Source organism: Numida meleagris, chromosome 4 (assembly GCF_002078875.1).
Source record: "Numida meleagris isolate 19003 breed g44 Domestic line chromosome 4, NumMel1.0, whole genome shotgun sequence".
In the NCBI taxonomy this organism is placed as follows: domain Eukaryota; kingdom Metazoa; phylum Chordata; class Aves; order Galliformes; family Numididae; genus Numida; species Numida meleagris.
Window position 1 is genome coordinate 38,249,752 of NC_034412.1, and position 15,744 is coordinate 38,265,495.

General features: G+C 37.8%; 1 protein-coding gene across 4 annotated transcripts in view; it reads left to right on the top strand.

Moving 5' to 3' along the window:
* FAM160A1 (family with sequence similarity 160 member A1) overlaps positions 1–15,744 on the top strand; it is a 78,833-nt gene that overhangs the window by 41,782 nt on the left and 21,307 nt on the right. For all 4 annotated transcript variants that reach the window (XR_002437734.1, XM_021393575.1, XM_021393574.1 and 1 more), the window contains 4 exons: positions 2,358–2,590; positions 3,511–4,137; positions 8,316–8,474; positions 10,202–10,288. Coding sequence is in view for 3 of the 4 variants with exons in the window: in XM_021393575.1 (XP_021249250.1) it covers positions 2,489–2,590; positions 3,511–4,137; positions 8,316–8,474; positions 10,202–10,288 (975 nt within the window). In the remaining variant the exon portion in view is untranslated. The remainder of the gene's footprint in view (positions 1–2,357; positions 2,591–3,510; positions 4,138–8,315; positions 8,475–10,201; positions 10,289–15,744) is intronic.

The following is a 15,744-nucleotide window of genomic DNA, read 5'->3' on the forward strand; positions in this document are numbered from 1 at the left end:
GGGGGCTGTATCTGTTCTTTACATTCCATTCTGGAGCTTTGAATGCTTCTCAAGAGTCTTACTCAGTTGGATTTTTATCAGCATTATCAGCATTCTTGAAGAAAGCCATCACCTCCCTTATTGCTCTTTGCTAGCTTAAATAGTTGATCTGAAGTTTCTCATTCTCCTTTTGGTATCGTTTTGGTGACAATCTCCCTTGTAATATCTAGATGCAATATCAGTTTCTTCTATTTAAATGAACTCTTAAACAACATGCAGACTCTACCTTGAAACAACCTCTAAGTTGGAAAGACAAGCAACTCAAAACTAGTAAATTCCAGAAATGAGCCTGCCTCTGCATTGTTAATTAAGTTCTCTTGCTGCACCTTATGATACCATCTTTAATTACACGATCACATTAGGTTTTCCAAAGCTGCTTGCTTCATTTCATGCGCGGGACAGATCTGCTCGAGGGGTGAATCGGGGTCGTACAGCAAAGGGCACTTCTGCCTGCAGGAGTCTGCTCGGCTGCTATGGAAATGGGAAGATTTGTGTTTGCAGGAGAGGGCTGATGAAAGGGAAACTGGTAGGCAGTGGACAGGTGATCTAAAGAATAGCTCAATGAAGTATTCCTTTGGATTGTTAGATGTTACACTAGGCAAACTACTCGGAGCAGGCTGTTTCTCCCGCTCCTAGGAAATGTCACCAGAAGGTGTGTGTGCATTGAACATACAGTAGGAAATGGAGGGGAGCATTGCTTTGCAAGCGATGTTACCCGAAGAGATAAATGATCCCCAGATTTGTACTGTGCTATCCATGCAAGGAATGCTTTTTCTTCAAAAGGGATAAGCTGTATCGTATTAATTGTATTGCATGAGAGCGTTTAGGAAATACATTGTGTGCATCTTCCATGCAAGTGCTGGGGGTTAGAGGGAGGATCCTGATATGCAGTTGAATCTTCAGCATGTCAATATACAGAGGAACAAGGTGGCATTGCATAATTATCTTTTGTTTGTTTTTTGTCTCAGAAATATTGATATTGTAGCCTGGACTTTTTTTTGGCTATTTTTTAAACACAGCAAAATTTGCTGTTGTTTTTGTGGCAGTCTGTATGTTTTGCTGTTTCAAGAAGATACGCTCTGCAGAGCATACCTGCAAAGAGCAGAGATGTCTGCTGCAGAGTAAAGGTATTTATCTTTTAGGATACGTGCATAGAAATGTCTGTTATATGAGCAAAGAATTGCTTTACAGACTGTGGCATCTTATGTTACAGAAATCTCCTAATGTGTTTAACTCAGCCAAAGAATATCCAGGTCTCTTGGGATCCTAATGGAGAGTGAGAAAAGGAGAACATTTCAAAGTGCACTCTCTAATGAAAACAGGTCTTCTATGATATACATGAGCTGCAGGAACATGGTGTGCGTTTGTCGTTTTCCCGAACTCTGTGGAGTTTTTTTGCTATGGTATTAAATTAAATTAATAGCCTAGTTGGTTTGCAGAGAAAAAAAAAGAAAACAAGTTTAAAGCTGATGGAGAGACAAAAAGAAGTGGAAAGTCTGCAACACAGAAATTGGTTCTTAAAGGAATTACATGTTCTCTTAAGCCTCTCAAATATCTGGATGATATCAGTCTTCATTTCATTTTAACTTTCTCTTGCGGATTTGAAATGGCTTTGATACTCAGATATCTAGGATATTAAATAATGGATGAAAAGAAAGTGCCAATGCTTGGTCTTATTCTCATATTCCTTTAAAAACGACATCTCAATTTATTTGACTTTGAATACACGAAGGTTTTTTTCTTTCATGTCCTTTGTTTTGGATTATTGTCCTTTGGTGTTGATAGAGGTGCGTCCTTCTATCTGCATATGATATTATATGGGTATTTCCAACTCTTTATGGCCTACTTTCTGATAGAGAAATTTAAATATTTGCAATTGTATCTATTCTTCTGATACTGTTTTTAAAAAGCTAGAACTGACTTGTACTTTTTTACTGTTGTAGTCTATGCAACATCAGTTATTAAGGAACTCTGAACAGAGATGATCACAAGACAGAAACATAATGGAAACCTAAAAATGTAGTGTATGCCTTCAGCGCTTACTGCATGAGCTCGATATACACTTAAATAGCACCTTTGTCCAAAAGACCTGCTTGAGGATTAAGAACTATTATATGAGGAAAAGTCTGAGATGGTGGTCACATATAACATGCTTAAAAATTTCCATCCTCCAAGTGAATTACAATTAAAAAGGTTTTAGTGATATCTTTAAGCAGATTATTTGTGTGTGTGTGTGTGTGTGTGTATGTATATTTATATATAAAATTTGATGTGTATAGATGTGTTTTGTTACGTGTTGGTTTTTTTTTCTTAAACAGAGTGCTGTGGATAACCAAAGCTCAAAATGGGATATTGATCTCTTCGTGATGCTTGGACACCTTTTACTAACAACAGGATTTTCAAAGGAAGTTCAGCATGGCCTAGTTGGTTGACCTTTGGAAACTTTATAATGTCCTCTGGAATGAGTATCAGAAAAACTCGGCAGGGTCTGAGCCTGCAGGGTGTTGACCCGGAAACTTGCATGATAGTGTTTACAACACACTGGGCACAGGTAATGCAACTGAGTTTTATTGATTTCAAGTAGGTTGTATTAATGGGAATTTGCTTCATTCTTACTTCTGGGGTTATCCTGAGTTTCTGAGGAGCACACATCTTTCATGCAGAACATGACACTGAACTGACATAACTGCTGCAGACAGGGGCAGTAGTGTTTCTGAGATATTTCCAGTGTTAAAGAGGCATTGTTCAAGAGCCATCTTTTGCCACTTAGCTGCAGTAATGCACTGATGTTGGATCAGGAGCTGTTGTTCCGTTGTGTTTTTGTGGCAATTATGCTCCACAAAAGGACTAAATGCAGTGGCTTTTTCACACATAATGAGCTTCATTGATTGCACGCAAAACGGAATTTAATCCAGAGGTTTGAGAGCTGGGACAATAATTATTGCTCAATCTTAAAATGTATATTGCATGTTGCAAGAGTTTTGGGGCAGTGGTGGCCATTTGATATCATTAAAAATGTGGCAAAGAGAAATTAGCTATGTGGGCTTCTGCCAACTTTACCACTGTGAACTACCTCACAGCATTGATGTTCTTGAGGTCAGGTACTCAGCGTGAAGAGCAAGCCCTTCAACTTCAGCCCTCTCTGACAGAGAAGCTTACTGCAAATATTAAAACTCAGTTTCTGAAGTCTAAGAGAACCTAGTTGATTTATACTTAAGAGAATTCCAAGTTTTCAGCAGCAAGACGAGTGGCAAATCTAGGTCCTTATTGAAGTGAATTAAAAAAAATTCAGTTTTGGATATCCAAAACATTTACATCTAGAAAGCTTGACTGACAGAAACTACAGGTATAAAAAGAGTTTGGGCTTTCTGTGTTATGAATTTTGATGTCTTCTTTCCCCTTTTGTAAATAGGTAGGTGAATATTTTTAAATGTATGTTCAAATGATTGATCTGCCTTTGTTTACTTTTAGGTTCTAAAAATCTTAGAGAAGCATGATCCTTTGAAAAATACTCAGGCCAAGTATGGTGCAATTTCACCTGATGAGGCCAGCGCAGTCCAGAATTATGTGGAGCACATGCTTTTCTTACTGATTGAGGAGCAAGCAAAGGATGCTTCAATGGGGCCCATTCTAGAATTTGTGGTCTCAGAAAACATAATGGAGAAGCTTTTTCTTTGGAGCCTGCGGCGAGAGTTCACGGATGAAACAAAAATTGAGCAACTCAAAATGTATGAAATGCTAGTAACCCAGTCTCATCAGCCTTTGCTACATCACAAGCCGATCTTGAAGCCTTTGATGATGTTGCTGAGCTCCTGCTCAGGAACAGCTACTCCAACAGTGGAAACAGAGCTAGTTGTCCTGTTGAATCAGCTCTGTTCTATAATAGCCAAAGATCCTTCCATTCTAGAACTGTTTTTCCACACCAGTGAGGACCAAGGAGCTGCCAATTTCCTCATATTTTCCCTCCTGATTCCCTTCATTCATCGAGAAGGAACAGTAGGCCAACAGGCTCGTGACGCACTGCTCTTCATTATGTCCCTGTCGGCAGAAAACAGCGTCGTTGCAAACCACATAGCAGAAAACACCTATTTTTGCCCAGTAAGTTGTTCTTGCTTGGTCTTCAGTGTTAACCTAAGCATCTTTATTCTTGTTGTCCTGTTCCGACTTTTTTGATAAAGATGTGTTGTAACATACTACTTTTTTTTTATTTCTGGTAACAACTGTTTTACAAAAACAATGCTGTTTAAGCCAGGCTTGCCTCCAGATGCAGTCTTGCTGCTTGTTCCCATACCGGTGCATTTCTCTTCCTTTGGGCCCACACAAGTGCTTGTGTTCTTTTTTTTTTTTTTTTTTTAGTCACACAGTGAGTTTAATCGGAAAACAGACAGGAGTTAGAGCAGAAATCGGCAGGGGAAGGAAACTGATCTGGCTCACCCTGAGGACCTTGTAAAATTTTGGGAGTGAAGGGAGTAGGAGAATTGAACCATGTTTTCTCAGGTTACTGCTTCGGGTGGCAATTATGTATACCATAGTGTAACATCAGTTAAACAATCCCATTAATGGGAGACTTATTCTTCCTCACAGATCATGAGGTTCCAGTGGCCATCTTGGCCACAACACCATCATGCTGTGTTGTAGTCTATTGTAAAACTTGGTAGTAATGTTGTGTTTATTGTTAGATCTGGCAAATCAGCCATACTGCATGAACAGAAAATCTTAGTGATTAAACAAATAAATATTCTAACAAAAAGCATTGCACTATTGCACCTGCTTCTTCATGCCTGGTCACAAAAATTGCTTTGAGATCTGCAATGGATGAGTTCAAAACCAAGTATCATTCTGCAGAGAAGATGCTCTTGTGTGTCAGTTTTTGGCCTGCCCTTTCACCTCAGCATTTGCACAATAGTTATTCCAGCCATAGGTTCCTATTTACTCTCAGATTACTGTGTCCTTTGAGAGTTGTGCAGAGCCAGGCTTGCAGTCTGGAGGAAGCCTGTAAGTTCCAAAATGAAACTTGTAAATGGTTTCCTTTTGTCAATTGTAAATATTGCATCAAGTGTCTTGTGCTGAGAGACTCCATTTGACCCTATTTAATAAATACTGCTAAAAATATGAACTTGGTACTTAGATTGTCCCTGAGAACAGATACCATTATTGGATCCGTGCTATAACTTTCCTAATTACATCTTCCAATTAATTAAAAAAGAAGAATCCTTTTTACAGTGAAGATAAAAGCCAGCTATATTAACCTTCAAACAGCGGGGAGCCATGATTGACAATCATTCTAATTAAGATGGCCTCTTGTCAAAATGTGCTAAAATCGGACTTGTCTGAACAGTAATGAGGCTGGCCTAAGTCTATAATAACATTTTAATGCAGTGCCGTAGAATTAGCTTGCTGGCACAAAATCTTTTCTTTTTTGAGTTTGAGCGCGATGAGCTCAAGGGCTGGTTTTTGTTCTGGTGAAAGACAGCAGTGGTATTGCTGTATATCACTGAAATCAGAGTAGCTGAGCTCACATCTGCAGTGCAAAACAGGTAGCACAGTCCTTTGCTGATATGGATTGCATTTGAGTATCACTGTGGTGATGGTGTCTCACGTTCCTTGGCTAACTGTGGTTGCTAATACATTGGATTTTCTATACCACACCTTACTGCATAGTGTAAACATGCCTTGGGATGTAGTCTGGCCATAACTCTGCTGCTTCATACCTCCAAATCTGTGCCAAAGTGAACCTGAAGGCTTTCTTGAAACTTTTTTGAGCTCACGTTGGTTAGCAGCTTTTCAAAACTGGATTGCCTATAGTATTCAGAACTGTAGGTGAGTGAACTACAAAGAAGGAAGAGAACAGGCTGCAGTGAGGACACTTCACTAAAAAATGTTTTTGACATGGAATGTGCAGACAAACTATTAGGCAAAGTTTTCAGAGGTTTTTCTGTATCTTTGGTCAAATCATTTTATGATGTTTTGATCTACAGCTTTCCTAAATCTGTGATTTAAGGTGTTATCTGTTTGTTATTATGATAGTATTTACATAGAATTTTGAGCAGGATAGCATCTCAAAGCTTTTCCATAAAACTTACTTTGTAAATACACCACAGCTTAGAAAAGCCGATATTAAAGCAGAAAGAAGTGTGGCTGCAATTAACTTGAGAAGTTCAGACTACACAGAGATAGGACTACGGATGTAGGAGGAAAATGAAATTCTGCTAGCAATTTCAAACAGTAGTTCTATTTATACCATATATTCTTCTGTGAAAATTTTCAAATGCATTTTCTCTCAAGTAAATAGAGGAAATTGCTTCCATTGGTTATGTTCCTCAGTGCTTGAGAAACGTAATTTCGCATGGAGTCATTTGCCACTTCATAACAAAAGTAATCTGTTGTCACTTGTTACTTCAGTAAGTCAGACAAACTAAAGAATTCCTCACCTGAAGACATGGAGTGATTCTGAGCTTGCTGCTTTAGTTGCAAGTGGTGTAGTTTGCCCAAAGTCGGTATCATGTGCTTCAGAACTAAACTTCCATGTCAAGGAGAAATGCAGATAGTACACAGCTCTGAAGATCAGTTTGCTTTCTGTGAGAGTGTGTGTTTATGAATAGCAATTAAGTTCTAAGCAGACAAAGGAAAACCAAGTGTGCGTTAAGTAATGGATTGCAGCACAAATGAAACTCAAATTCTCTCTTCAGAATTTCTTCCTTCCTAGAATTTTCTGAAGTCTGTGTTTGAGAGTACAAGCGTGGAGGGGGGGACATATATTTTTATAAGTCTACTGAGATCCTCTTGTCTTCTAGCTTTGAGCTTTTCTACCAAGAAAAAATAAAACTCCTTGGTTCTGAAGAATATGGTTATACAAGTAAAGCTTTGCTCAGTGGCTTTGGATTTTTGGTTTCTTAGCATATTTCCTGCAACTTTTTATTGTTATTTTTGTGTATATATACGTACATACATACAAACACATGTGCATGAAGCACATATTTTATATTTATCTATCTATCTGTGAAAAAGTAGTTTCCCATAGTATTTTTTTTCATGATATTTGGCTTAATTATGCCAGAAGAAATCCTTCTTCAAAACCACGTGATTTTAAGAATGGATAAGATTCAGAAGGACTGCCATTGTCCAGCGAGGTGGGTTAGCAAATGTAATTGGTTACACTTGCATGTCATCAGGACCTAAATCCCCTTGGTTGTGGGGCTCTACTTTGTCAAGAGTTTGTTTTCTAATAGATAAAGCATTTGTATTTCCTCTGGGCTTTAACTGTATAGCCATGTAGACATCAAGTAGCCATTTCTCGAAAGAGGAAAAATTCCTGCAAGAGTCTATTGAATGACAACTAAAAAGATTTCCATCAGATTGTGTCTTGATACCCTCAAAATGAGGGTCATCTTAAAAAGTGTCCTGAAGTTGTAGCAAACAATATCAGAAGGGTAAAAATTGTAAATAATATTTTAAAAGTTTCCAGCTTCAAATAACTCTAATAATTAAAAGCTTGTTCTGAAACTGCCAATACAAAAAAAAAATATTCAGTACCAATTAAAAATCTTTTTGGAAATTTGCTTTTTGAATTGTAACTAAAAATTATAACTAATCTACATAAATCATCTACAGGGCTTAGTAGCACTGGAAACAGTGTCTGTGTAGTTACTTATTTCAAGTTTTTGTTTCTTTCTCTCCTTCTCTGTCCCAAGTAATTAAGAAAGGTTGATGAGAATTTTCTCCTTTGTGACATGGATTCAGCTGAATACCAATGTCTGTGAATAAAAGTCAACATATATCTGTGGCCAAAGTGAGGCTGAACTTCATTTTTGTTGATGGGGGCACTTCCCCCACCATTTCTGTTTTCTCTTATTTCCTGCTGAAGAAACTTAATGTAGGCATACATAAGCGGTAACATGCAAATCACCCCCATGTGACAGACTATAGAATATGACAGTGATTGCTTCTTCTGGATGGGGTTGAAGGAAAATATAAAAGCATTTTATTACCACTTAAAAAGAAATTGTCATTTCTGATAAAGAATGTAAGACAGCCTGCTCTTTCCCATCTTTTTCTCCCACATACTAGCTCCTGAAAGAATTATATTATATAGAAAACTCTTTAAAATAGTCATGTTTTTCTGCCACATAACTCTTTCTAGTGGAAGCTGAATTAATCATAACACTCTCTTATGTTACTAAAACTAGCAAGAGAAATGATTTGTTGTGTGGCAACACTATTGAAACAGATGAACATTTGGGAAGTTAACTTATTTCTCTTCTGTTTTTGAAATACAGGTGCTGGCAACAGGGCTAAGTGGCCTCTATTCATCTTTGCCTACAAAATTGGAAGAAAAAGGAGAAGAGTGGCACTGCCTGCTGAAAGATGACTGGCTCTTGTCACCAGCCCTTGTGCAATTCATGAATTCTCTTGAATTTTGCAATGCTGTGATACAGGTAATGGAGCAAAGTTGAAACAGTAGTTTTATAAGCTCTGCCGATTTTTTTGAAAAACAGAGTTTATTTTCATTTATTAGTTATACCAACGTAAGTTACTCATAAAGCGAAGGCTTTGTGCTGTTTGTCCTAGTTGTGAGGACGAATTAATATGTTTTTGGTTTTCAGATGACAGACGTTAATGAATTCAGCATAGTTGTTCACACTCTTGGTATTTCATCACATAATTGGGAACATTTTCTGTATTTTCAAAAACAAACAAGCAAAAAAAAAATCACCCAAAGCATTATTGCATTTTAGTACCACTGTTGACATTAAAAGTAAATTGAATGCTTTTACATGTGGGGGAAAATAGTCTTTATACATTTAAGCATTAAAAAATATTCTCTTTTTATATGTAAACTCTCATAATAGTATACAAAAGAAAATACTGTTTCACCTTGCAGTGCATACTGCATTAAAAAAAAATGAAACAAAACACTTTCCTAAGCAGAATTTAGCTGTCTTCCTAGGAATATAATTTCATTGTAGAATGGCCTGTATAGAATCCACTCTCCGTTCCTAATGATTATTTCTTGATTAGATTTTTTTCCCTTTTTTCTGGCTTTAATCCCATATTTTGTATTACTTTTAAGGATATAGAGCCCTATAGAGCCCTCATCCAATATTTTATTTAAATATGTTGTAAGATCTGTGCAAACTGTGGAAATATATGTTACTTGAAGAAATGCGCTGAATAGGATTGAAAATTTAGTCACATTTACTTTTAAGTAAAGGATACATTTTAGTGAGATGCATGCAAAGTATAATTGCTGCTCTGAAAGCAATGCCTCCTATTTTATTATGTTGGCCCACCATGTCAGAGGTGGATGTTGGTGGTATGGCAGTAGAGGTCGAACTTTCCTGCTAAAATTCCATTATATTTTGTTGCCATGGTGGATGGTGTGTTTTAGGGGTGGCAACAGTGATGTGTAAGACAAGCCACGTGCCAGCTGATCATAGCCAGCTGTTGTACCACAAAAGGAAGAGCATCTCAATCGGCTTTTACTTTCAGAATGACCTACATTAAGGCAACTGATAGACTATCAAACAATCAAACAAGTGAAAATAATAGCAGCTGTCATTCCTTAAATGTAATATACAGTTTTTTGAAGCTCATAGCCAACCTGTTGAATGTGTAACATAAACTTTGTTTTATTTATTTATTTTTGTTTGATTTTATTTTTTTTAGCAGTAGTTAGGAAAAAAAGTACATGAATAGTGTATTCTTAACCCAATAGCAAGAGAGTACTTTAATTTATCTACTCTTGAAACATGTTTGTTCTTGTTGTAAAAGGAGAAGTTAACGATGGCAAATCCACCTTCAAGAGACCCTGACAAGGTTGCAAGAACTAAATTTAGAATCTCGACTCTTCCCTTGATGCATGGGGATGCAGCCTTTGCTGTCCATCCGTTCATCTTTGTCAGCCTGCAGGGAGATTGAAAAGCCCTGTTCTCTAACTTTGGCAGGCTTACTGTAAATAAACACAGTTGGTGTATTTTCTTGGAGGAACAAAACATCTTTAAGAATCTGCATCATAGAAAATGTTTGTGTGATGGATAAATGAGCATGTGTTTCTAAATGGGAAAATGTTTTGGTATTGGATAGCAGTATTCTCTTCCTTATCTTGTTTGCGGTCTCACTGTTATTGTTCTCTGTCTTTCTCTTCCATCTCTCTTCCCCTTAGGTGGCACATCCCTTGATACGTAACCAGCTGGTGAATTACATTTACAATGGATTTTTGGTGCCAGTAATGGCTCCTGCACTCCATAAGGTCAGTGGTGAATGCAAGCACAACCTGAATTAATAACAGGCAAAAGCATTGTGGATAATGCCCACGTAAAGATACTGTTGAATGCAGTACCAGTGGTGAGTTCTAGATGAATGAGTGAATGCTTTCTTTCCTTACTGTGTATTTACATTATACCAATTATTAAGCCAGAGGTGGATATTTCTGAAAATGTTTAAGATTCTGTAAGGAAATGAACAAAAATATTTTTCTTGTGCGAAGTTGACATACCATCACAAATCAATGAACTTTTAGATAGAATTTCATGATGGCAGACATATTTCCATGAGGATTTTTTTTTTCTAAATGAACGTTTTTCCCGAAGGAAAATGTTCAGTCAAGAAATATTACACTAATTCTATCTAAGCTAGTAGTGTTTTTTGTGCTTCTTTCTTGCAATTGGTAAAAGTATTTTCATGAAGTTGGGAAGAAGTGGGTTTGATGCCAGTTTTCTAATGTATTAGAGTGCAATTTATATTGCTTGGAAGAAAAAAACTCCTCTGAGTTTTAGGGTTTATCCTTTACAAAACATTCCACCCACGCTGGTGAATTATTTTCTGTGTGTGTATGTGTTAGGTAGGAAATTGCAGAATGTCATTAACAGTCATCTTTTTTCCTGAAAAAAGAACATCTTGTTTGAGGAGAAAAAGCAGGAGTTGTTGAGAATAAAAATCAAGACTTTTTTGGCTATCCACCAGAAGTTACCAGGAGAGGACTTAGTTTTTAAAGGTCTCCTAATTTTTCCTAAGCCTGCCAAGCAGAAAGCAGTACACTTGTTCCATTTATCAGAGGCCAGTGAAAGACCGTACCCTGCTTTCTAGTGTAGGACTTGTCTTGGCAGTAAGTAATAAGCAGTATAGAACTGTTAATAATTCAGCAGACTTCAGCCGTTTGGGAACTTGGAAAAGACTGACATAAAATCTGGCTGCAATCCAGATCAAGTTTGTAGTTTGTCATTGAGATAGTTCACCACCTTACCTGGTAGTAATTTTTTTTTCCTGTGCATCTTGACTTTATCCTGCACCGACTCTGCAGAGAACAATCCGAAGTGAAAAGGTAGCCACTTTAGGTCAAGGTTACAGATTACAAGTGAGATGTAAGAATGCAGCCATGGGATTCTAGTTTTAGTGAGTATTGTGTTTGTCTCTAAAGCACTGAAGACAAATTTTAGGGTTTTTGAATACTGCAGCTGAATGCTATCCTTATTGGTCATTAAAACTGCTAACTCCCTATTGGTTTCAGTATTCTCCAGCTGATGCTATTTAAGTCCTTTAAAATATGCTGTTCAGATTAGGGTTGTTTTTTTTCATGTAATGGAAATTGGGTGAAATCATACTTCTGAAAGTGGAGGTGTTGGCTGCTAATGTATGTGAGCTTCAAGCCTAGGTCTTTCCTAAGCCATTACATTCTATTGGTTCTTTTTTTTTTCTTTCAGTAATGAACCTTTCCTTGATTAGCATAAAGTTTGACCTTCTTCTCATAAAAAATTAGCTATTTTATATATTTAAATGCCAAACACTTTCAATGAGGAAGATGGATTGCACCATCTAGTGGATTTGATACAAGGCTCTCACGTATGTGTGGCCAAAAACCCATAGCAAAAGGAAACAAGTAAAGAGAGGCACCTTTGACCTCTTCTGTCTTACTTTAACAGAAAATAAAAATGTTACATCTTTGATTTTGGGACAGATGTCTCTGGACTAAGATAGATGCTGTAATAGCTCTTTCATATACTTCAGTCATGTGTAGTTGCCATTCAGAAAGTCCATGCTGAGTTGAGGAGTAAGCAAGTATCATCCATTTGGGGACTGTAGTGTTACAATTAACCTTTTGGTTTTACACTTCTAGTAAAACATAGGAAAAAATCTCAAGGGCCAAAATGAGAGAGAGGCCATTCTGTTTTTAAAAACAGAAATACTTTCATTAAACACAATAATAAAAATGCATCTTGATTTTATTTCATTATTTTTAACTTGATAAAATTGGTTTGGTATCCTAGAATATGGTATCCTTGAGTTGCTCTGACTCATTCTGGCTTATGAGTTCAAATACAGTGAATATAGGAGCATGATATAAAAACCTTATTTGGAAGACAGATATGTGGAAGGTTAAAGAGGGAGTAAGAAGAGAGAGAATTATTGGTGCTTCTTCCTGTTCATGTAAATCTTATTAGTAGAATTTAATTGGTATGGAACAGCTGCTTCTGGTTGATAACTCTCAGTGATAGACACGGAAGGAAGGAACTGAGTCCAGACTTCATATGGCATGGAAGCTCTAACATCCCACACCCAATCCTCATTAGAACCCGTGGTTCCAACTTAATGTAGAATTCAGAACGGACATGAGCTTTTGGCTCTGGCATACTACTTCAGACTTGTTCTCTATGTATTCTAATTTTCCTTCAAGAAGTATGTTTTTCGAGTACAACGTGTCTCTGCAGTGAGATGCACTTGAATCTGTTCTTTTTGAAAAGACATCTCTCAGCTAAGAATGTATACATCTAGGAAAGAAATCTTCAATGTTTTGTGTTCTCATTGTGATGAAATTGGATTTCTGTTTAAAACATCAGCGACATAAACAAATCAGACTAATGTGACTTCCTGTCTGATTCACAAATCTAATTTAGGTGATTCAAGTATATAAAATAAAATAAACCAAGCAGACATACAACCAGCATTTGATAAATTGTGTAGCAAATAGCCTTATTATCTTTTAATCCCTCTTGGAGCAACAGCAACATCGGTTTGCCTTTGCAACTGATGTAGTCAGATAAGAGGAAAATGTCTGGTACGAGGACGGTTACTCTCTTTTGGATTGAAGCAGAGACTCTGTTGTGCTGGCTAGTCTCTTCCTTCATCCTATGTCTTTACAGACCCGCAGCATGGCAGAGACTGGCTGGCACCTCTGGAGGTTGTCTGTCTAACCCTCTTGCTCAAACAGGATCAGTTAGAACAGGTTGCTCAGAGAAGCGTGCTTTCTGTTTGCTTGCTTATTTTTTTTTATATCAGATTGGAATTTCCTGGATTTAATTTACTGTCGTATGGCTTTTTGTTCTTTCACTGTGCGTCACTGAGAAAAGTTCTGCTCAGTCATCTTTGCTTCTTCCCATCTTGTATTTGCTCACGGTGCTAATATCCTGCTGAGCCTTCTGTTCTCCAGACTGAACAATCCCAGCTCTCTTTGGCTCTCCTCGTATGATGAATGCTCCCATACCATGATCAGCTTTGTGGCCCTCAGCAGGACTTGCTGCAGCTTGTCTGTGCATTTCTTGTCCTGGTTAGCCTAGCACTCTAGATACATCTTACTAGTGCTGGGTAAAGGGGAAGGATGCCCCCAGCCAAATGGCTTGAAATGTTCCTCTGGATGTAGCCCAGAGGGCTGTCGTTCACCTTTGCTGCAAGGATGCATTGCTTACTCATAGACAGTTTTTTGTCCACAAGGACTTGCGCATTCTGTCCTGAAAAGCTGCTTTCCAGCCAGTCCGTTTCCAGTGTATACTTGTCTTGGAATTATTCCTCCCCAGGTGCAGAGATCTGCATTTGTGTTATTGAACTTCATAAGATTCCCATTTGCCTGCTGCTTCAGGCTGTCAAGGTTCTTCTGAACGGCAGCACAGACATCCATCAGCTTCTCTGCCCTCTTTTGTAACATCTGCAAACTTAGAGAAGGATACACGTCATCTCATCATTTAAGTCATTAAGGATGATACTAAACGGCACTTGCCCCAGTGTAGACCACTCATCGCCAGCCTCCAGCTGGACTTTGCATAGCAGATCACAATCCTTTGAGCCAAGCAGTTCAATCAGCCTCACTGTCTATCTACCCATCATTTTGTCTGTGAGGATGTTGTGTAAGAGAAAGTGTCAAAAGCCTTGCAAGACAGACTTCGGCTGCTCTGCATTTATCTGTCAGGCTCGTCATCTTACTGTAGAAGGTGTGATTCCCCCTTTGTAAATTGATGCTGGCTGCTTCTAATCACCTTCTTGTCCTTAATGAGTTTGGAAATGGCCTTCTCTTCTCCCAGCTTGAAGCAATGGACAATTAAATAAGATTTTTGGTGGAAGTATCATGGCTTTTCAGAATTTCAGTATGCTGTTCAAGACTTTGAGAATTGTATATGCATGATCATGAGACATCTGTAACATTTATGGAGTTACGCAGTAAGCTCTGCTTACTGTCTGCAACTTTTTAGTTGCTACAGATTGTCCTCATACATAGGTGCTATGCACATAGCTCACTGTGTGAATGAAACAGTATGAGAGCGTTGACGATAGTGATGCATTTCTATGAGTAAGTCGGGGATGGGGAGACCAACTATGGTCCATAGCTATGGTGGTGGTCAACACCACCACCGTACACCTCTGACATTATAGGCCAACGTAATAAAAGAGGAGGCAATACTTTCAGATCAACCTGGTGCGATTTTATGGTTTTATTCAGCTTGAAGAAAAATAATTAGCTAGTTCATGGTTTTTTTTGTTTTTGTTTTTGTTTTTTTTTTTGGTTAAGGAAGCTTCTAATTTATTTGACTAGGTACCTAGCTTAAAATAGTCTGTTCACTGTAGTCTGTACAGTGAACTCTCTGAAGGCTTTTTAGATTGCAGATTAACTGCAATGTGCTTAAAAAAACCCAAACATCATCTATGTTTATGACTCCTTAATTTCATTTCTCAGAGATAAGTGTCCTAAATATAGCATGTTTTTGTAGCCTAAATTCATACCTGTTCTGTACTTGTCTGTTGCCACTTTGTGTGGGTTATCCCACCCACCCACATAATGAGCAGTTGACAAATACGTTCATATCCTAGAAGCCGCTTTGCTGAGTGAGTAGACAGAGCCCAGATTTGTATTGTGGAAGTAGGAATATGCATTAGGTGGCTGCAGTGAATAGCCCTGCCTTATCCTTTCTTTGGTATTTATTGTACTTTTTACAGGAGACTTGCCTCCCTTGCTGCTGTCATCTGACTTTCTCCATAAATGGAAACAAGTGATTGAGTGACCTTGCGGGGTTTGTGCAAATGTTCACTATGGAAGGTCACAAATTCCCTATTTCTGTACAGATTCACTTAAAGCCAAAAAGAATAAAATACTTTGCCTGAAAAAGTACAGAGATAAAGGAGAGGTTAATTCAATAGTTTTCATTTTATAGTAACAGCCCATGATTTCAATTTTTGCCCAAACCATCTTTTATTCTTTCTGATGTCTGGAATTTAAGAAAAGTAACACTCTCTGGTAGAATCGGCTCATAATTTAAGACTAGTGCTTTTTGACAGTATGTCAGTTACAACTTGAAATTATGCAATTCTGTACATTCCTCCCCAGGTTTTGGTACTTAAGGAAAAATATTTGTGAGGAGGTGTAAATCTGCTCAGGAACAGAGCCATGCCATTAAATTTCTGTGATTTATCTCCCTGGCTACTTCTCACTTTGTTTTCAAAAGT